Raw genomic sequence first — 21,001 nt, forward strand, 5'->3', positions numbered from 1 at the left:
GGTTCTAGCCTAAAGTTTCCTCCCTGACATGGATTATCTGGTCACCCTTGGAATGAGGTGAGCTTTCAGAAGCCTCAGACTGTAGTTCTGCAAGGGTGGGTAGCAGAGCCAGGCAGCCATTGGTTGGACCTCTCTTACTGCTAATTTGGTGGGACTAATCCTGATTTTTAATTTTTTTTTAAAGAGAATTGGCATCTTCGCTTTTCTCAGAGACTTAAGTACTGTAGGTTCCTAAGTCTGTAACGCTGAGCAAACTGTGAAACACTGGATTAAAGATCAGGCACTGAGCCCAGCTGGCTGTGTGTGTGTGTGTGTGTGTGTGTGTGTGTGTGTGTGTGTGTGTGTGTGTGTGCGTGCGCGTGCGTGCGTGTGTGCATGCGTGCGTGTCATTTTAGTTCTTCTCATGCCACAAGCTGTTATATTCTGTAGAACCCCCCCCGAAGGCACCCCCACCAGCACCTGTGCTGTTGGTGACAGAGCGGGACAACGTCGGCGGGCCTGGGTTCGAGTCGTGGCTGTCTGCATGTTTAAGACAACGTGTCCTTTGCTTAAATGACACAGAGGGTGTATAGAAATGGCCTGCAAAACAGAGGGAAAATATACTTACGTTTGATGTAAAAATCTGTTCTTACATTTTTTTTTATTTGATGCATAAGATTTTTTTTAATGATATTCGAGCTGAAATTTTGTCAAACTGGATTTCTGCAGCACTTCTAATCTGACTCACAAGGACGCGTTTATCCTCCGTATTCTGAGCCTGAAATGTCCGTGTTAGACAACAGCGAATGTATCTATATAGGTACAGGTATCTAACCAGGTATCTAACGTGTAACCAGGTATCTAACGTGCAGGACCATATTCCGGTAACCATTCTACGCCATGTTATGATACTGTACACCCGTGACTTAGCACTGATTATTGTATTTGTATGTTTTTAATCATTACGCTACAATCTCTACCGGGTCTGAGCTCTAACCAGGGACGTCCTTCAAATCGTTTTATTTCCTCTAGGACGACTGGTGCTTTTGCATCGGACACAACCCCGCATACACCACAAATCAATCTGATTAAAATGATAATTATAGGAGAAATAGAAATTAATATATTCGTCTTGTATTTTCAGTTACATTAAAGGGGTTTTGTCAGGGCATGTTTTGCACTACGTTGGAATATAACATCTTTGAAGGTGCATTTAAAGTGGAACAGGCATTGCAAAATAAAATAAAAATATTGTTCGACTTCATTTGAAAACGGGTACAAGTGTTATACTAGTTAAGCTGTTTTGATGAATCTTTCCCCGAAGAATCGTGTCTGATCATTGTAATTGAATAGATAGTAATTCTTGTTGCGATAATTTCTTTATCACAGTTAAGTATTGTTTGACAAGCCTGATTCCTCATTAATTAAGAAGTTGCTCGCTTAACCCGGCCAGGATAAGCAGTTACACGATGAATCGAAATTCTGGTGAAGTTCATCCGGCTGATGATCTGTAGTAACCTCATTCAGAGGTTAATTAAAAAATAAATATAGATACTTATCAAGGGAATGAAATGATGTAAATTTCACTGCCTGTAACGCCAATCATTTACCTTTTACGGTTTGTGTTTTTTTTTTTCTTGAATATGTCTTAATACCAGGGGTTCAATCAACCTAATCATTTACACTGGAGTCAGACCCCCTACGCTCCTGCTTTCCCGCAGCCTGGTCGGTTGTGTTTCTATCTGTAGTAGGCCCTAACTCACTACGGAATAAATATCCCAGAGTCCCAATTGCTGTGGCTTCTTTCAGATGGGAACTGCTAACTGTTCTAGTGAATGCAATGTGTATTCAAGAGTATATCTTCGGATCGATTAAAAAAAAAAAAAACGTTCTGTTAGAACCTTCAAACAAACATATAGTGCATAGTGGTACGGTTATATGACGCATTTATTTATTTAATTTTTATGTTTTTAATAAAAGACTAGTTTAAATGGTATGTCATTAGATGTGGCCATTAAACAAGGTGTAATACAGGAATTAATGGTTAAGGTCTCTTGTACATACACTGTATGTGAATATATTGAGTATAATACCAGTTTTATGTTTTAGCATGTTTATTTACTGTGTGTTCAAAAGAAAACAAACATGGGTGATTATCTGATTTGCTGTTGTACAATAAATGTTTCGGACGCTTACTCTCCTTTTTCTCCTGTGGTTTTTTTTCTCATAAGTTTTATATACCTGGTCTCACCTGCGGTCATTTCTCTGTTGTCTTGCCTTTGCCTTGCTCTTTGATGTATAGACAAAATTTAAAACCGATATGGAGTCTTGGTTCTTGGAAAGTATTTTTTAAAAATTCCACTGTTTTTTTTTTGTTTGTTTGTTTTCCTCCCACCGCATCTAGCCGTTCTAATACATGATGGTATCATCCCGCTCCCGAGTAGTTTCTTGGTTTGCGTCAATAATTCTGGCCCGCGGGGGGGGGGGGGCGGTTTTGCGGTTGCTGTTCTCTAAGGACGAGTGATAAAAAGGGCGGGTAACCCGAGCCAGCCAGCCGGCTGTGTCGTGGCATTCCAGCGGATTCTTAATATGGCGAGAGTGGGGCGCCCCCGCGCCTCTGCCAGAAAGCCGACGCCAGCTGTTCTTTTAATGGCGCTGTGCGACCTATCAGTGCAACGCGCTTCACCTGCAGCGGTGACTCCAGTTTCGCAGACCCGGACGCTTGTTCGAGATCATCCTCTCAGTCCTACTGACCCCCCTTCGTTATTCTCCACTTTATTTCCCCCGCACCGGAACTCACCTGTCACCCCTCCCCAAAACCTCCTGATTTCCCTGGACTATTTGGGCATTATGACCATGCCCTTGGAGCTGGGGTCTTACCACCGGGAGCCGAACGTGAGCAGCCTGGAAAGTCAGCTCGTCTGCCCCATCTGCCTGGAGCTCTTCACCAAGCCCGTCGTCATCTTACCCTGCCAGCACAACCTTTGCCGAAAATGTGCCAACGAACTCTTTCAGGTTAGACACCCCCTGTCTGATTTGTATCGAGTGCCACCTGCTCTGCTCTGTTGGTTTAGCATGTTTTCCTTTAGCCGTTTTACTTGCACAACACGATTTCCATTTTTAAGACTCTTCCCGGTTATGACTATTAGGCGCTTCTCAAATAAGCACTAGTTAAGACGCGGCCAGTTGCCATTTCATATCAGATCGCGTGTATCGGAGTTGGAGAATTGCTGGTGACTTGATGTGTGTTGTGAGTCACTTCTGCTTGTCATAACAATGAAAGGAAGAAAATTATTTATATATTGGAATCACATGGTGGATCAGACACTGAGCTCTAGGAGAGCGAGGGTGAGGTGTCCAAACAACACCAAGGACTGATCCAAAACAGGTGTGGATTACAATGGCTGGACTAGCTTTCCAGAAATACACACGCGTCCTTTTGACATCGTGATTTTTACCTCCCCTTTTCTATCACCTAAGCATGAAATACAAAATGACGCCGGGTTCGAGCTACTGAGGATCCAGCAGAGGTTGCGTAAGTTCATCAGATTCCCCCGAGAATCCCCTGGCAATTCCAGGTTTCTGTGGTTCGTTCGGGATCTTGTTCTCGAAGTCCCGGCCAAAAATATATAGTCCTGGACCTGGTGGAGATTCTTTAGCCATTGCTGCCTGCAGAATAGCAGTAGGAAGATTTAAAATGCCTTTACTTGCAATATGTATTCCCACTAGTGCAGTTCCTGTGATTCCCTCTCTGAAGAATTCTTCTGAAAGCATTAGCCTGCAAAAGCAGAATCAGCATATGGAATGTGGGGGCACTGGGTGACAAAAGGACCAAACATCTGTGACATTCAGTCAATCCAGGTTGCTGCCTCAGACCATAGAGGGCCAGACAGAATGTTTGGCCAGAAATGAGTGTCTGTGGCTTGATGGTCAGATACTTTCCCTTAGCTGTAAGACGGCTCTAGGGGGGCATTGAGTTCCCCATCTGGAGAAAGAAGCAGGGACTGTTAAAGCAAAGCTATTTCAGTCCTCCCATCCAGCCCCCATCTTTAACTTCCCCTGAGACGGACACAAGAACAACTGTGGCCAGTTGGTCCATCTCCTTCTGCAAGCCGCCCCACTTGTTTACCAAAAACTGAACCTGAAACAAAGCCGTCAGCTGTCTCTCGTTTTCACCCGGGGATGGTTCCGGTAACCATGGCGACTGGTGGCTACTGCTGGTTATCTCGGTGAGAAAGGACCGCTCGACAAGTGAGGATTGTAGTCATCTCTTTTTCAGGGCCGGGGCACGATGGTGGGGGCTGGGGGGCACTTCCGCTGCCCGTCCTGTCAGCACGAGGTGGTCCTCGACCGCCATGGCATCTATGGGCTGCAGCGCAACTTGCTAGTTGAGAACATCATTGACGTCTACAAGCAGCAATCCTCCAGGTACGTCTCTGAGTACATCCAAAGACAACAGAGAGGTAAAGATTCCAGACACTGCTGTTTTCCAGCTTGATAGTTTAATAAAACCAAGGAAAGTCCCATTCCAGATGTAGGCATTAGTCCAAAGCATTTTTGGACCTTCAATATGGGAATCCAAAGACATTCCCATCTAAGACCTTCAAAGGAACTCAGTTGACTCACAGCTTCCAGTGATTCCTGTGACTTTAGCTCTGGGCCGTCCCTGAAGACTGCTGGCCATCCCATGTGTGAGGAACATGAAGATAAGAAGGTCAATATCTACTGCCTGAGCTGCCACATACCCACCTGCTCTCTCTGCAAAGTGTTTGGTGCCCACAAGGCCTGCCAGGTGGCTCCGATGCCAGAAGTCTACGAGCAGCAGAAGGTCAGTGGACCATTACTGCTGAAGGTCATGTGATGAAATTTGATGTTGCTTTTGAGTTTTAACCACCTTTGAAGGAATGTTGCACAGATCAACAATATAGTATCATAAACCACAAACCGTGCAGTAGGAACATACTAATGCTAATTAAAGCTTTACACTGCTTGGCCTGATTTCCCTCCCTATTTTGGCTTGTCATCTATTGAGAGACTAGTCAACTATTTCTCAACAGGCTGAGCTCAGCGGTGGGATTGGGACTCTTGTTGCTGCTAATGACCACGTCCAAGCCTTCATTACTGAGCTGGAGGATACCTGTAAAAACATTGAGGTGTGTTTCACACATCGAGATGGGTAAGTTTTCAAGGAATCTGGTGTAGGATATAGGGGTCACACCTGACCTACCTGACGAGAAGTAGACTTGCCACAGCCCGCACTGATTGACCCCCGAACATTACAAGAAAAACAGACCTATTAAAATGTAACATTCATCATCAAAAATGCAAGTCTACCATATGAGATAGATGTTCTGCCCCAGGAGAACTGCGAAAGCCAGAAGCAGATGGTGTGCGAGAAGTTTGATCGTATGTCCAGCATCTTAGAGGAGCGTCGGAACGCCATGCTGCGTAAGATCACCACTGAGCAGGAGGAGAAGGCAGGGCATGCCCGTTCCCTGACGCAGACCTACAAGGAACACTTGGAGGCCAACTCCAAGCTGGTGGAGACGGCATTGCACACCATCGAAGAACCCGATATGGCCACCTTTCTGCAGGTACACGTGGCAGCTTAGTGGGATACTACCAGCCGGCTCTGGAAGAATTGAGGCTAATCAGTACTATTTTATTACGCTCATCCTTATGCTAACAATGATAACAAGGTAACATTTCTTAAACTTCTTTTTGCTGTAGAGCTCAAGATCCCTCATTGAAAAGTAAGTGAAAATCTCCTTTTTCAGTACATCCACCACATTTTTGTAGAACTCCGATTATCCCATAGAAACAAGTTACATAAGAACATAAGTTCTTTCATTTGGGTGATTATTTTTCTTGTTTTTCATTGACTTACATATAAGCTGACATCTCCATAGTGTATATCAGAGGTGGAAAGTTCAGGTCCAGAAAGTACAAATCCAGACCAAGAATTTGTTTCAACCAGCTGGTTGGTTTTTATTTTCTGATTTTTACTTTCTGGACCTGAAATTTCTACCTCTGGTGTATATATGTACAGCAGTCTCTCTTATACAACAAAACTGGCACTGGATTGTACCCAATTTTACCTGTTGAGTGAAACTCTTATTACCCGGCTCACAAAACACACAAATATAGGACCTCAATATCTTTTGTGGGTATACTTGGGTAGACTATGTGTCTTTACATACAGTACGTTGTAATGCTACAAAACATTATTTAGAGTAAAAAAAAAAAATTATGAGACACAAGCTAAATCTTCATGGTGAGACTGATGAAGAGTCTGTGCTGCAGATTTGTTACATACCCACCCGTGATCGATACTGTAGATGTGTTCCTGCTTCCCATTCTCAGTATTCTTGCCATGTTCCCTTCACCACTGGATCCCTCTTCTTCTGTGTCTCCTTCCCTTAATGTCTCTGTCTGTTTCTTCCACCCACCCTTTAGGGTGACTGAGGCTGCCAAGGTCTGCACTGTGGAGACCCTGGAACCAGGCTTTGAGAACATGGACCACTACAAAGTGGACTTCGATGAGGAGGAGAGATCATTGCACCTGCTGGACTTCATCAAACGTAAGCAACTGTGACAAAGTGCATGAATTCCAAGACGACAGGCATAGGACTGAACTGGAGACCGAGATTCTTCAGCAGCTTGTGGGCGACTAACCATCAAATGATGCATGATACTGCAGGAAGAGTCCGCCAACACTGTTTATAGTCCAGATGCTGTTTACCTCCCCAGCTGAAGATGAAGTCCAGGAAGTCCCAGATGAGCTAGAATCGCAACCAAAAATAAGACCAGAAGCAGACCTAGGACCAGATCTGGTCCTAGAGTCTGAGCCTATAATACAACTGAAGGATGTCAACCCAAGGGCCAAGATCGGAGAAGCTGAAGAGATTGGAGTGCTGGGAGAGGCCTGTACTGGCCCCACTAAAGAACTCCCAAATGACCACAAGAGTCTGAATACTCATCAGGTACAAAGCATTCACCGTTGACATTCAGATCCTTGAATCCTTTCAGTTACACATCACTGACACATGCCAGTGTACCACATATTCACATAACTGAACAGTCAACCTCTCTACACAAGTCCAAACTGTCTATTTTGTCCCTCGTTATTTGATTATTGTGATCGCGGTGACCTTCTGTGGAACACAAACCTCTAGTGTTCCTTCTCACGTTTGTGTGCACGAGGTGAATATAAGTAATGATTCAGAAAGTTTGGGGGGCTCTAGTCCTCCTCCTCTATCATCCTTTGAAAGTGTTCCTGTCACTGTAAGGATGAGCTCGGGGGAGGTGACTCGAGGACCCGGGCATCATTGGCGGAGGCTAGAGAAGACTGGTACAAGTCAAGTGGCTGGCGGCCTGGAAACCCCAGCTCGCCCGTGTGGAGTGAGGCTTGGGAAAGTGCTGATCCCCCGTCCCTCGTAGCCAGCGAGCCACAGCTCCCATCCACTTCGGCGGGCGCCAGTGCCCCCCCCACATGCCCAGTGGACCCAGACGGACAGTTAGCACAGAGCTCCCCGGACCCCACCCAGGGACTCCTCGCGTTGTTTGACTCTGAGGAGGACTCTGAGCAAGGGGAGATCTCTGCAGGCCAGGGCCAATCAACGTCCCTATCCGTGCAGGTCTGTAGAACAGCCAGGTCATGATCCAGCCCCCATATCCTCCACCATCCCTGCCCATCAAGTCACGCCTACAACACAGTTTCCTCTTCACGCCTCTGCTGTCCTGCCAGCCATCCTCTATCATTTCCCTCCGGAGAGGGACCTCCCTGTATTCTCGTGATGTTTATTATCAAAAATGGAAAAATGGTTATTACGAGGGTAGTATGTTGCTCAGCAGGTTATGACCCTGTGCCTGTGATTGGAAGGTGTGGATAATGGATTAAATGTTACACAACTTTACAGTAGATTAACACACAACGAATCACTACCCAGCAGCACCAAAGGATGGTGCAAATGTTTATGATCCATAGACACTGATCCAATCCAGGGTCACAAAACATTGAATCATCCGTCATCATGATACCCATGAGTAAGCCAGCCCTGCAACTGAGTGTCATGGGGTCCTTCTCCGTTCCGTGTTCCCATAATGCTCTGCTCCGCATCGTACCATCGCTTCCATGTCTCCATAGGCCATCTCCCTCATCTTTTACATCCTGGCGCTGGTGATCATCCTTCAGCGGGTCTGGGGTTACATTCGCTGCATCACTTGTCCGTAGCCAGGCCGGCTGGATGGAACAGCCCTGAATGCAGGTATTGTTGTACTCAGCCAAGCTGAGTAGGTGGTTACAGGTCACCCCTTAGCTGCATTTAATAAGATTATATTTTAATAAAATCACTTCCTTTTCCTAATCTTACACCCATTCATGTGATACCAGAGGCAATACCAGCAAGTTCTCGTGTGGCAGTAATCTTTATTGCATTAAAATTATTATTTAATAATTTAAATGTTAATAACTTATTTGAGGATCTGAAAAATTCACAGCAGGTTCCTGCTTTGGAATATATAGCTAAAATTCACTTCCACATGTTATAAATAAATACAGAAGTGAACTTCAACCTCGGTCATTGCTCTGCATGCTGATAATAAACTCACTCTTGCTAGGAATTTCACTGTTTTTCCTGTCTATGGCATTAAATTTTCTTATATAGTGTGGGTATTACATAAACTATAAAATACAATTATAAGTAGTATGTCTGAATATATAGTAGCCTTTGGAGCATGTCTCAATGGATTGAGCAGTAACAGAGTACCTACATATATTCTTGGATCAAAGAGATGGTGAGAAAATAGAATTCCATATATGTCAAAGGTAAAAGATACTCTTAGGAAAAACGCAGGTGAAGAGGGGCATGCTGGGAGAATGCCGAATCCCAGGTGCAGGGCTAGAAAAGATGGCACGTGGTACACGTGCTGCTCGGTTCTCAATACCTGTTCCCTCCCTCCTTTTCTAGGGTCTTGTCCCTGCAGTGGGAACCCAGGACGGGAGAGTGACGGAGCAGAGCATTGACACACCCTTTGAGCTCATCCCTACTGCCCTCTTGTGGCCGGACATATAGGAGAAACAGGCAGGTAGTGAAAGGGGCTGCACACGGTACTTATCTACTGTGACTTTGTCCGTAGCCCTATTTCTGACGCAGCTGCATTTGTGTGGAGCCCCCGAGGTTTTGTAGCCCCCTTTTGGCCACAATCAGTAACTACTCTAAGGAGGGCAGGGGGCCCCGAAATGACTTTCAAACGCCTCCTTGCCGGTGTACACTTGTGCCGTCACGTCTCATGTCCCAGCGGCTTCATGATCAGGATCCATTTATTCGCAAAGTAAAAAAAAAAAAGTAGGAGGAATTTGTTTCGGTGGTGGCATGTGTACAATTAAAATATATAATCAAAACAACACAAACAAGTACAAAAAAATAATAAATAGAATAAGAACAGAGATGAAAGATAGACATAATTATTAATAAATATGTAGACGAATAAATAAAGGATAGACACCCAGATGTAGATTACAAACAGCTTTTGGGTTATGTACTAATAAGCTTAGTAAGTCACTAAGAGTGTGAAATCCATACAGTGTGTGATTAGATATGAAAGGTCACTTTAGTGCCAGTGAGCTCCGCATGGGTGCTTAAGGAGGGCAGGTGCCTGGGGGAAGACGCCGTCCAGCGCTCCATTATACTGGTGGCAATTAGTCCTCATAAAAAACACTGTTGCAAATGACAGGATATTCAAATATGCCTCCCTGCTCGTTTTCCTCCAGAATGGAAGTGCCACCTCGCAGATGGACACTGACCCGCTCCCCACCCGCCAAACTCCACGCCTTATCTTCTCCTTCTCCTGGTTGAATGCTCTATCCAAATAGAAGTAAAGACAAGCTGGCTCTTCTGAACAGGAAGATGTGGATCTCGGGCCGCAGTGGGAACTCGGAGGTCGTCATTGCCATGCCACTTCTTACCCTGTTTATGAGAGTTTATCAGAACAGTTTCAAGCTGCCTGTAATGTGTGTCGTGGTGTTAAAATGTGTTTAACTCAATAAAAAATGTTAAATACAGAAAATACAGAATATTTCAAGGATATAACTGAACAGAACTAAGTGGACATTTAGCTAAACACTATTTCTGTCCACCTTGAACATAAACAGGATCTGGAGTGTCTGGAAGATGGATGCGTAAATGGATAGACATTTGTAATATCAATTTGCATGTCTTAAATGGCCTGGATGTTTAATTTCTTGGTAGTGTACATTATAGATTGTTTTGAATACTATATGTATTTGATCATGTTGAGATTGTATGGACTCTGCGGGCCTTAACTACAAGATTGCCTGTTGTTTGTGTGTGCTCAAATCAGCTCTTGTTTTACCTGCCTAGTTAAAGTGTATCCATAGCAATCTTATGTGCAGATATGTCAAATAGGGCACAGTAATTTCCCTTATATTACTCAAAACATATCTAAACAATCCATATGTCACACATTAAAATGAACTATAATGGGATGATTTTATATATATATATATATAATAAAATATGTTCCACAAAAGTGTGTTTAGCAGGGTGTGTCCTAGCCTGTCTGCCAATAAACACGCTCATATTGACTGTGTCCATAGAGAAATGGATTCAGCACTCAGGCTGAAGATCTTCACGACCATGACCTGGCAGTATTTTTTTCTACGAAAAAAATGATTTAACAAGCAAATAGGGAAGTAGATTCTGGACCAATAAAATATCAACTTGCTTATTATAAAGTATTTTGCCACTTGTTCTAGGCTTTTGAAGAATAACTGCAACAAAAGCAATTGAATTTTTTAGATAAAATAGCACATTTGATAGAAAACAGCACTTGGATATGAGGCAAATGATGCCTGGAGTTCTTGAATAAGCCATTCTCCTTTGGCTGGAATCTCTTTGTTTGCTTTTCCCAACATAGAAATGGAGAAGAAGCAGGTCCAATAGCTGAGATATTTGACCTTTTTGGTGTTTCAGTGCCTCATGATCCCTCAGGAGATTTGCCTCAGCCACATCCCAGGGATTATTTACTTTAGGTCAGTCATTTTATTCTGTTCCTCCTCATATATGCTGTGTCACAACTCCTGCTTAGGGTTCGTATAAATTCAAAACCACTCTGTTGATGTTTAAGATCAACAGTTTTCCCATAATCTGTGACAACTTCCTCATTACTCATAGATTCATTAAGTCAGGTGTCTTGGCAAGACTGAAAACTTGTTATACCAGCACAAGTCTAAATATGGTTATGGTGATGTCTTCAAAACAATTTAATGTACATTTAACAGAAAAATCACAGTAAACCAATTGTTTCACAAAGAATGTGAACATAATCCCATAGTGTAAAGAAAACGATTTAAGACTGGGAGGTTTAAAGTTCCTCAGAAAATCAGTCTGATGTGAAACCCAAGCATAATCAAATATTTACACGCAGTGATCCACTGCTGTTTCACTGGAGCAAAAGACCCCCGCTGGTACATCTATTAGTATTTCAATAAACTTTTGTAACACAAGCACAAACTATGACTTTTTGTTATTTGTGTTTCGAAGTTTCATTCGACCAGAAACAAACCAGCAATTAAATTAGATAGATAGATTAGATGATAGATAGATAGATAGATAGATAGATAGATAGATAGATAGATAGATTAGATAGATAGATATATAGATAGATAGATAGATAGATAGATAGATAGATAGATAGATAGATAGATAGATAGATAGATATGCCTTAAATGTATCGCCTTATTTGTTGTTCAGGCCGCAGGTCTATTTACAATCACAACAGAGTACATTTATTGTCATTGTACACAGCAGGTGCAACGAAAGGCTGTGGGCTCCACTGACAACGTAAAAGCACTTTCGAAATCATACAGGCTATCACTCCGATTACCTTTCTTGTTTTCGGTAGCGCAGGTTGTTACAGATATAAATCACGTTAAATAAAAAGTAAACATTACATTAACGTGGTTGTAGTCTAGACGTGCCGTCATGTTTTATTGATTCATTTTACGTGATTACATAAAGCATGGTTATTTCGAAAGTGACACGGTGTATTTTTAAACAAATTATAAGACGGTATATTGACTTTCATTCACATTCCCCCACGACAGCGCGCCGATGACGCGTCATATTCGCAGGAAGTGGCGTCAGAGAGATATGCGGAACTAGCCGAGCTGGCCCGTCTGGCTCGAGGACCTGCGCGCGGTGGTTGTTTCGCTGGATCCGTCTCTACGGAGGCCGATGTTTTGCTGGTGGCCGCTCGACTTCTCCACATCGGACGCAGAAACTCACGTACTCTCGTAGCCACCGAGCCACAGCATTAGGGAGCGGGCGCTTGGCTGCACTCACGACACCATGGACTCCGCTAGTCAAGGTAAATGTTGCGGCGGGGAGGTTAGGCAGCCGCTCTGGCGTTGGAAGGCGCCTCGGAGCTCGGCGTGGCCGCCGCCCGAGGGCCTCCGTTCTCTCCCTCGCCGTCGGCGGGGCCGGCCGAGCGCGTCTGCTGGCTCCGCGTCCGGAAACTCGTTGGCTAAAGAGAAACTGTCGGGTTAAGCTCCGTTGAAGGTGATTCCACGTGAACTGCTGGAAACGCCTTTACTTAACGCGCTTTAATTAATCGAAAGTTAAAGATGTTGTCGCGTTTTAAGCCGACGACACCTGCTTGTGTGGCAGTGGCATTAGCAGCTGATTATGTGTATTTGCGCAGCCAGACGGGATGTTAATATATTTAAGTAATATGCAATGATCCAACCCTGACTGTCAGTACAGCGTGTCCCGCACCGTCGCTCTGCAGGCTCGTTGACCCTGTTTTCCTCGGACCCCCCCCCCCAGTTACAGTTTCTGCAGCTCAGCCACCCCGTGCCTGTCGCCGCGTCCCTCCTGCTTCTATTTAAGGGAGGGTGCGGCGCACATGCATGTTTGCTTATCTCTTGCTTTTGATTACTTGCCTCGCGGAGTGTCGCTTTCAGTAACAAAAGTGTCACAACTTCAGCTATTTCTGTTTAGCTGTTAAAGCATACTTTTGCTTAGGCTGAATGTAAAAATCGAACTGTTGCATAAAGTAATCAAATAAATCTTGCCATTCCTCCATCGATTACTTTACTCCTATAAAACCGCAGTGAGTTTTTTGCATCCCCTCTCGCATACCTTTTGTTTGTATGTTGTGGTGTATAATCTGGGGGCATCCTTACTGAGTCAGTTACTCAAATGGGGATTTGATTAAAAACCAGTAGGCTGAGAAGTCAGCAGCTGATGCGCATGTCCCAGATAGACCGATGTAAACAGCCCCCTCCCCTTACCTTCGGTATTTTATAATGCATTACCACCCTTTCTCTCGTCTTTCTGCTTGTGTCCTGGTAATGGTGCAGACATTAACCTCAACTCTCCCAACAAAGGCCTGGGGTCGGACCTTCCAGCTCAGGGAGCTGCCGGTACTGCCCCCAGTAACGCCACCAGCACTCTGCCACCGGGCATGACAGAAGAAGAGGCACAGGAACTGCGGACTGAGCTTGCGAAGGTACTGCGCCACCTGCTGGCTGCCCTCCGCGTAGCACTCAAACAGGCACAGAAACGTTTGAGGGGCCTGTGAAGGGCAATCCCTTTGTTTGTCCGGTCACCATTTAAGCAGCTCCGCCCCTCATTTTATCTGCAGTGTGGGTTTAAAGACACAGCGGAGGCTCTTTAGGGGTCGAACGAATTTGGCTCTCTCTCCTCCCAGGTGGAGGAGGAGATCCACACCTTACGGCAAGTGCTGTCCGCCAAGGAGAGGCACGCGGCCGACCTGAAGCGGAAACTGGGCCTGAATCCGCTCAATGAGCTCAAGCAGAACATCAGCAAGAGCTGGCAGGACGTCCAGGCCTCCAACGCGTAAGTGTCCACCGAGGGAAGAGCCTCACACTCTTCAAAATAAACATTTGATCCGGCGTCCACCTCTAACGCAGCGAGCGGCTGTCGCGGTGGCGCTCGAGGTCGGCGTGTTCCTGGGTTCCCGGCGACCGTCTCAGTCACGCCAGGCAGCTGAGATGTTCAAGGCTCGGTTTGAGAACACACACGTTTGAAAATGCCATCAAGCATCTGTGCCATCTTTGTCCAAGGCCCTTTCATGTCCAAATGACTTGCTAAAGCTTCCAGAAATACCCATGTTATATATTACGACAGTACAAACTTGTTGCCTCGAGCCATGGGGTCTGGGAGAAGGGGCAAGGCCTAAAGTGTCACGCTCCGTGTGTCAGAGCTGTGTCATTCAGGCCGTCTGGTTCCCTCAGGGGTGGGGGGGTGTCCCTTTGTCCTTAACCACATCTTTCTTTCTAGCTATGTGAAAACCGCAGAGAAACTCGCCAAGTGGAACGAGGCGTTTACCGGCTCCCACTTGTGAGTTTGTCGCTTAGCGCCGTGGTGCCGTCGTGGTCCGGCTCCGCCCTCCTCTCCATGCGCCTTCCTTTTGGGTCGGGCCGCGGGAGGCTGGGACCCGCGGTGAGACTGGACCGGATGTCCATCCTGATGGCCTTTCTGCTTTCGCTGCCGCCATTAACGATGCTACTTAATGATCGCGCTTGCTGCCCGTGACCGTAGCTCATGGCTGTTTTTAAATTATTATTTTTAAACTTCCGCTCCGCGTTTCTCTGAAGCTGGAAAATTCCCTCAGTGGAAGAACAACCAGTTGTGGGCTTGGCAGGACCAGCAAGATTTCACACTAGGAGCTTCACAACGTGCACCGTATTGCGTCTGGTCTATGTCCCCTTGGTCCCATTCAGGCTGGTTTAGAGAGATTACATCTCCCAGCTGTTTCCACGGGAGTCGGCTCCCACTCTAGGCCTTGGCAGAGGTGATAACGCAGCCTAACCACTAACATTCGCTGCCGTGCTGCTTGTTTTTTTTTGCATTATGAGGCATTTTATAGCAGTTACATCCTGCTAGTCCTCTGCCCAGGTGCTGTGGATGTAAGGGGTCTCCTCTTATCCTGGTCCTTCTTCCTGTTCCTGTCTCACTCCTTCCTGCAGGTGGAGGTGGTATTCGGTTCACTACCATTTATTTATTTACTTGTTTATCTTTTTGTCTCTTATGTTTTTTTAAAAGTCTAAGAAAAACATCTAAACATTCTTCATCGGCATATAATGTAATACAATGTATTTTATAAAGTGCAGTTAAGTAAAGCTTTAAATTAATTGTTAATCTGTATGTAACTTTACTCCAAAAGGATGTAATGTTTACACTCAAATGCTGTTGGCTGTCTGAGCCAACTGGTCGGACAGGTTTTTTGCTAATTGATGACACCAGCTTCTCCTCGTACATCCTCCTCACTTCAGTCTGCCAGTGGCCATCTAGCCTGCCTTCTGTTGGCCGGTCTTTGTCACATGACATTTAGTCCCATGGTATTTAAATTGGATCATCCGTCTTTATTCAGTCCAAAAGGTTTTTAATTTCTTTAAACTAATGGACTTTCTGTTGCAAGCATGTTTTTTGTTTTTTTTTTTTGGCCAAAGCAACGTACAGTTGAAGCAGGTCATCACTAACGGCTTGAATTCCTCTTTAAAGTCTGAATAATCTATTAGCCAAGCTGTAACGTTCGGTCCAGTCACACAGACTTCCCCTGTTCGTTTTTGCTGGACTGCAGATGTTTTGCAGTCTGACGCTTTCCCTCCGCATCTCCCATGGGGCTCTGCCGGCCCCCGGCGGTTTTGTCCCGCAGCCAGTTTTGCCCGTGCTTGCGCCGTTTCCATCAGTCTGTGTCTCTTATAAACATTACGGCTGGCTGGCAGCTGGAGTCTTCACAGCGTCGCTGTAGCTCTGACCGGCTTGGTGGTTTCCGCGTACCTCTGGACGTAGACCTTAAGTGTTGCCTTTTCACTGTAGCCCATCTGTGTCAGCCTGTACTGAGCTTAGAATGGATACTGCTATTTTTGTTTCTTAAATCCTTTGCATTTGTAATGTTTTGGAACTATAATCTGTGCCCTTTTCCCCCTCAGTGATGTGCATGTTTCCCCTCCCTTGAACAATCTTTTGAATACAGTCTAATACTTTGTTTGTAGATATCTCTCAGCGTCGGCCACTTTGGAGGACATTAGCCAATCAGAAGCGTGAGTTTTTTGGTTCTATTTTTTTTTTTTATGTTTATTTTTTTGTTCTGGGTTTATTGTCTTCGGGTGCCTTCCAGTGGGTAGTTTTGCTTCGGTATTAACAGTTCCTGCGTAGCAGTACGTTTTTCTCTTGGGATTATTGGGTCTGAGGTTGGGCCCCTGGTGCTTTTAACTCTTTGAATTATTCTGATGTGGCCAAGCTTCATATCTGTCAGTACTTTTGGGGGGAGAGAATAAATTTTTTTTTTAAAAAGCCGGTGTTTCCGAAAATGGGTTGTTAAAGTCGATACGGCTAGATCAGACCCGGCGGTCCATGGATAGCAGGCGAGCTGAGCGTTTGCAGCCGTGACGCCGTGTGAAGGTTAATTGGGATCTGCTGGAGCAGAACGGGGGAGGGCGGGCCTTAGAGCTGCACGGGTTGTACAAGAACAGGACATGCCGGTGCGTCGTGTTTGGCGCGATGACTCCCCCACTCGATCCCTGCACTCCTGCCCACGTCAGCATGAATGTTACAGCTTAAGGGAGAGACTGCTTCACAGCTCTCGGGAACAATCCAGTGTCCCCCAGTCCACTGGATCCCAGTCATCTGGCCAGGAAATTACTATTGAAAGTCAATGTATGTTATAAATATAGCATTATTACAGTGGAATTCTTTTATTTAATTTTGTCTGTGGCTGTTCTTATTCAATGCCGCAATAATGGTGAAGTGTATATGTAAAAAGTATTAGTGAAATTCCTGTGTTTTTCAAGCCTGGTCCTAAATGCCCACCAGGTTCTAGGGTGTTTGTTAAGCTGCCTGTTCATAAACATCACTTGTGATTTTAACTAGGCATATTACTTGTCAACCTGAATTTCAGTGTTGACCATAACTTTGAGTTTTTTTTTTATTAAACCATATTAAATATTCCTGGTTAATGATACTTACTTCCTAAGTACTTAGGCATGAAAGGGATTACTTTAAGTGTTATGAATGAGGAAAAACGCTTGGGCAAAGGGACCATATTTAAAACGAACCAGCACAAGCATAATTCCACTGCATGAGGCTGCATTAGTCTTTATTGAATTGATTAAAATGTGAGCTGCACCTTCAGAGGAGTTCTGCTGGTTCCCAAGCACGCAGACAGCTTTTTATTTTCTCCCTTCCTTCTCCTCCCCGGATTCTAGTTGCGTAACTAAGGTGAGGCTCTGTGGTGTAATGACCTTGCCTCTTGTGATACCCTGTGCTCAAGAGCAGGAGATTAGCTTTTTTGTGTGGCCCTTATTTTGTCGAACGGAGACCCGTGGCTCTCTGGACAGAATGAAGCATGTGATGCGTCGATTGAGCTTGTGCCATTCAGAGCTAATGAGCTAATGTAGCCTAAACTGAGAGTGAAGCACACTGCGCCCGGAACTGACTGCATCCTTTTGGGGTTGGTGTCTTTGGGAAGCGTTTCCTGCTTGTTTCACTGTTTTTTTTTTTGTTTGTTTTTTTTTTTAAATACGCGTTAGAGTAGGTAGGTTTAGTTTTAGCCGTCGGTGGCGTCGCTGCACGTTATGACGGCGGCAGTGGTCCTTCGAGCCCCCCACACTCAGGCCTATGCCCCCATGTGCCCCCCTTCCCAGGTACAAGAAGACTCAGGAAACTCTGTCTCAGGCCGGCCAGAAGACCTCCGCCGCCCTGTCCACCGTGGGCACTGCCATCAGCAGGAGACTGGGGGACATGAGGTACGTCGGGGGCTCGTGGCCTGGCCCAGCTTACAGGAGGAGCCCCCTGGGCTTGGAAGTCTCTTCTGCCCCAGCAGGGCCTGTGTTAGCAGTGATCAACACTGGCTTCTGTGAAAATGATGGCGTCTCCTGTATCTTACACGCCTCGCCCACAAATTGCTGTACAGTGACGTATCCGTCCAGAGTGTTTTCCGCAAATAGAGGGCTCTCACTCGCGCAGATGCTGGGATTGTGGGATGCATCGTACATCTGTCGTATAATTATGCAGCCTCCAGTGATGTTTTTTTGCTGGAAGAAGTCGAGCACCTATAATCCAAGACCATCTGGATCCTCCTTTGGACGCCATTTAATGGTGCCTTTGGAAGATGAACATTGAGACCTTTCGATGACAAATGACAAGGATGTGACTCAGTTCCTGACACACACCCAGTATCAGCACCACTATGCTGCTGGGGATTTCATGCTGTGTGTGTGTATCCCTGTTCCTTCCTGGCATGTGCCCTTTCTCCCAGTTCCTTGATTCCTGTTGACACACACAGCTCCTCCCGCTGCTGTATTGTCCTGCCTTTTTGAGATTTTGTTTAAATCATTATTCATCATAAATGCTCTGTGGCCACAGAGGCGATCAGTGACTGTCCCGGATAAACTCCAGTTGCTAATGTTTTCCCAGCAGTTCTGTAGTTACTGTAAAACGGCTATTTCTGTCACCTTATGGTGCTGCCCGCTGCTTCTGTATGGCAGGCCGCCCCCTGCTGGTATCACAGGGTGACATCTGCTGAGACTCCGCCAACAGTGGTGCACTGTCCTGCTGGCGGTCATATCCGATTTGTTTGGGTCTGTTTGTGATGCCTGTCAGTGTGTAAACAAATATCCACAGGGGTATGAGCTCCATGCGTACCCCCACCCCCACGCCTTTCCCCCCCCCCTTCCCCGATTGCTGCTCGTTGTCTTGCTCACCCCGACTCTCTCCTTTCTGTTGCTGCCTGCCGGCCCCTCAGAGCCCTGCCTTTCTCACACTCGCTTAGGTAAGACCACACTCTTGTCTGTAGTAAATGGCACATTTTTATTTATTCACCTCCCCTGGTATGTTAAGTTAAGCTGATCACACAAGCGCTGCGCTTCCTGCCAGTTTTTTGGCCTTATTTGAATGATCTGTTGAGCGTAACAGTCCCTGTTTCATCATCCTGGCCCTGAACACTTGCATGCTTGCGACACGTTTGGCTTTAGCCCTGATCTCATTGCTGCTTCAGGCTCCTCTTATTGTTCCTCTTTGTCCCCTAATGCCTTCCGAGTAGCGGTTACTCCATACGCCACTCGATAAGTATGCCGGCGATGAGGTAAAGTACCAGTTCCCATTCGCTCTGTTTGTAACACCATGATGTCAAAACCTCTAATGCTTCTGGTGACCATTTTGTGTATTATTTCTCCCTTTATAGTGTGTTTTTTATGATCTTTACTTTTTTCGAATCCTAGGAACTCCCCAACCTTCAAGTCATTCGAGGACAAAGTTGGCAACATAAAGGTAGGATTTGTCACATGACAGACAGGCTGTTAGAGGTTAACATTCCTCCCAGACCTCGAAGTGGGATTGGTCACATGCCTTTGCTTGTTTATATCTCTGTGCAATACTAATGCGTCTGTCTCACTCTCCATGCCGGTGTGCAGTAACTAATGCGTCTCTCTCTCTCCATGCCAGTGTGCAGTAACTAATGCGTCTCTCTCTCTCCATGCCAGTGTGCAGTAACTAATGCGTCTCTCTCTCTCCATGCCAGTGTGCAGTAGTGTTGTAGTTCTCCAATTTTTTGTGGTCTCGGTCTTGTCTTGGTCTCGACTCTATTTGGTCTCGGTCTTGTCTTGGTCTCGACTCTATTTGGTCTCGGTCTTGTCTTGGTCTCGGACATAGCGGTCTCGATGGGATGGGGAAAAAAAGAGAACTGCACATCCTCACAGAACAGTATCATTATTTATTACGCGCCTCAATTCAAATGCAACCAGTCAGATGCATCCATTTCAAAAACGTTGCATTTTATACATTTTCTCCACGGACACTGCCAGTGCTTCACAGTCCACAAACATCATACACATCGTATCATACATCGGCAAAAAAATGTCCGAAAATGTCCGCGAAGTCTATAGCATAGTTATAATTCAAATAAATTAGGTATTTTACATTGATTAGAAAGCACAGTCTTGGAGGTGCAAGTCAATCTGGAGGCTCATTCTCTTCAATTCAAAGCAAAGGATCATTACATAGCTGTATTCATAGCTTACCCGAGGCCTCTGTCCCTGGTATAAGAGACTTAATATGAACATCTTTCTGGTACATCCCATCTCTTTCCCTTGATGAGGTCTGATAAAATGGTTATAGGAGAGGATTGCTGAGAATATTATTTTCCATCAGGTCTCGTAACTATGACAAATCTGGGAGATTTTAAATGAGAGACATATGGACATACGGACAATATAATTGAAAAGATAACATGAATTTGATTTAACGAGTAATGACACTTTACAGCAATGCCTTTTTTCTCTACAGTTGATCTGGGTAATGTGGTGTCGATTCTAGCCCTAGTCTGTTTTCGGTCTTGGTCTTGGTCTCGACCACTCTTGGTCTTAGTCTCGCCTTAGTGTGTCTTGGTCTTGGTACCCTCAAGTCTCGGCAGTGTCTTGCTCTTGATACCCTCCGGTCTCGGCAATGTCTTGGTCTCGGTTTAGGCGGTCTTGACTACAACACTAGTGTGCAGTAACTAATGCGTCTGTCTCTCTCTCCATGCCAGTGTGCAGTAACTAATGCGTCTCTCTCTCTCCATGCCAGTGTGCAGTAACTAACTAATGCGTCTCTCTCTCTCTCCATGCCGGTGTGCAGTAACTAACTAATGCGTCTCTCTCTCTCTCCATGCCGGTGTGCAGTAACTAACTAATGCGTCTCTCTCTCTCTCCATGCCGGTGTGCAGTAACTAATGCGTCTGTCTCTCTCTCCATGCCGGTGTGCAGTAACTAATGCGTCTGTCTCTCTCTCCATGCCGGTGTGCAGTACAAGATGGTCGGCAACCGCGTCCCTGATGAAGGAGCACAGTCCCCAACTGCGCCGAGCGGCATGCAGGACGGCGCCCCCTTCTGAAGCGGCTCTCTCCGTGGGACCCCAACCCCCGCCCCCCCCCTAACCCCCCCCCCACCCCAACCTACTACAAGCATGGGCAGATCTCATCTCACTGTAAAACACAG

The 21,001-nt window shown here is 45.6% G+C and overlaps 2 protein-coding genes across 14 annotated transcripts; both read left to right on the forward strand.

Moving 5' to 3' along the window:
- Positions 1-2,606: 2,606 nt before the first annotated feature.
- On the forward strand, positions 2,607-10,542 carry trim101 (tripartite motif containing 101). 7 transcript variants are annotated; one of them, XM_072702445.1, is made up of 12 exons: positions 2,607-2,994; positions 4,244-4,407; positions 4,633-4,807; positions 5,037-5,132; positions 5,343-5,573; positions 5,710-5,732; positions 6,436-6,560; positions 6,730-6,962; positions 7,269-7,616; positions 8,126-8,246; positions 8,949-9,062; positions 9,752-10,542. In XM_072702445.1, the coding sequence occupies exons 1-10, from the start codon at positions 2,629-2,631 to the stop codon at positions 8,210-8,212; spliced, it is 1,848 nt and encodes a 615-aa protein (XP_072558546.1). In that variant the 5' UTR covers positions 2,607-2,628; the 3' UTR covers positions 8,213-8,246; positions 8,949-9,062; positions 9,752-10,542. The 7 variants fall into 7 exon arrangements, with proteins under 7 accessions (XP_072558546.1, XP_023654676.2, XP_072558545.1 ...); XM_023798908.2 differs by having other exon boundaries at positions 2,611-2,994; positions 5,340-5,573; positions 8,949-9,066; XM_072702444.1 differs by having other exon boundaries at positions 2,611-2,994; positions 5,340-5,573.
- Positions 10,543-12,125: 1,583 nt separating this feature from the next.
- Positions 12,126-20,940, forward strand: tpd52l2b (tpd52 like 2b). Of its 7 annotated transcripts, none has more exons than XM_072701843.1 (10): positions 12,126-12,369; positions 13,364-13,512; positions 13,714-13,862; positions 14,307-14,366; positions 16,025-16,072; positions 17,675-17,776; positions 18,775-18,801; positions 19,072-19,113; positions 19,250-19,298; positions 20,811-20,940. In XM_072701843.1, the coding sequence occupies exons 1-10, from the start codon at positions 12,351-12,353 to the stop codon at positions 20,895-20,897; spliced, it is 732 nt and encodes a 243-aa protein (XP_072557944.1). In that variant the 5' UTR covers positions 12,126-12,350; the 3' UTR covers positions 20,898-20,940. The 7 variants fall into 7 exon arrangements, with proteins under 7 accessions (XP_072557944.1, XP_072557946.1, XP_072557947.1 ...); XM_072701844.1 differs by having other exon boundaries at positions 12,130-12,369; positions 13,391-13,512; XM_072701845.1 differs by lacking the exon at positions 14,307-14,366 and having other exon boundaries at positions 12,128-12,369.
- The last annotated feature ends 61 nt before the right edge of the window (positions 20,941-21,001 follow it).

This window comes from Paramormyrops kingsleyae, chromosome 18 (genome assembly GCF_048594095.1).
Source record: "Paramormyrops kingsleyae isolate MSU_618 chromosome 18, PKINGS_0.4, whole genome shotgun sequence".
Taxonomy (NCBI): domain Eukaryota; kingdom Metazoa; phylum Chordata; class Actinopteri; order Osteoglossiformes; family Mormyridae; genus Paramormyrops; species Paramormyrops kingsleyae.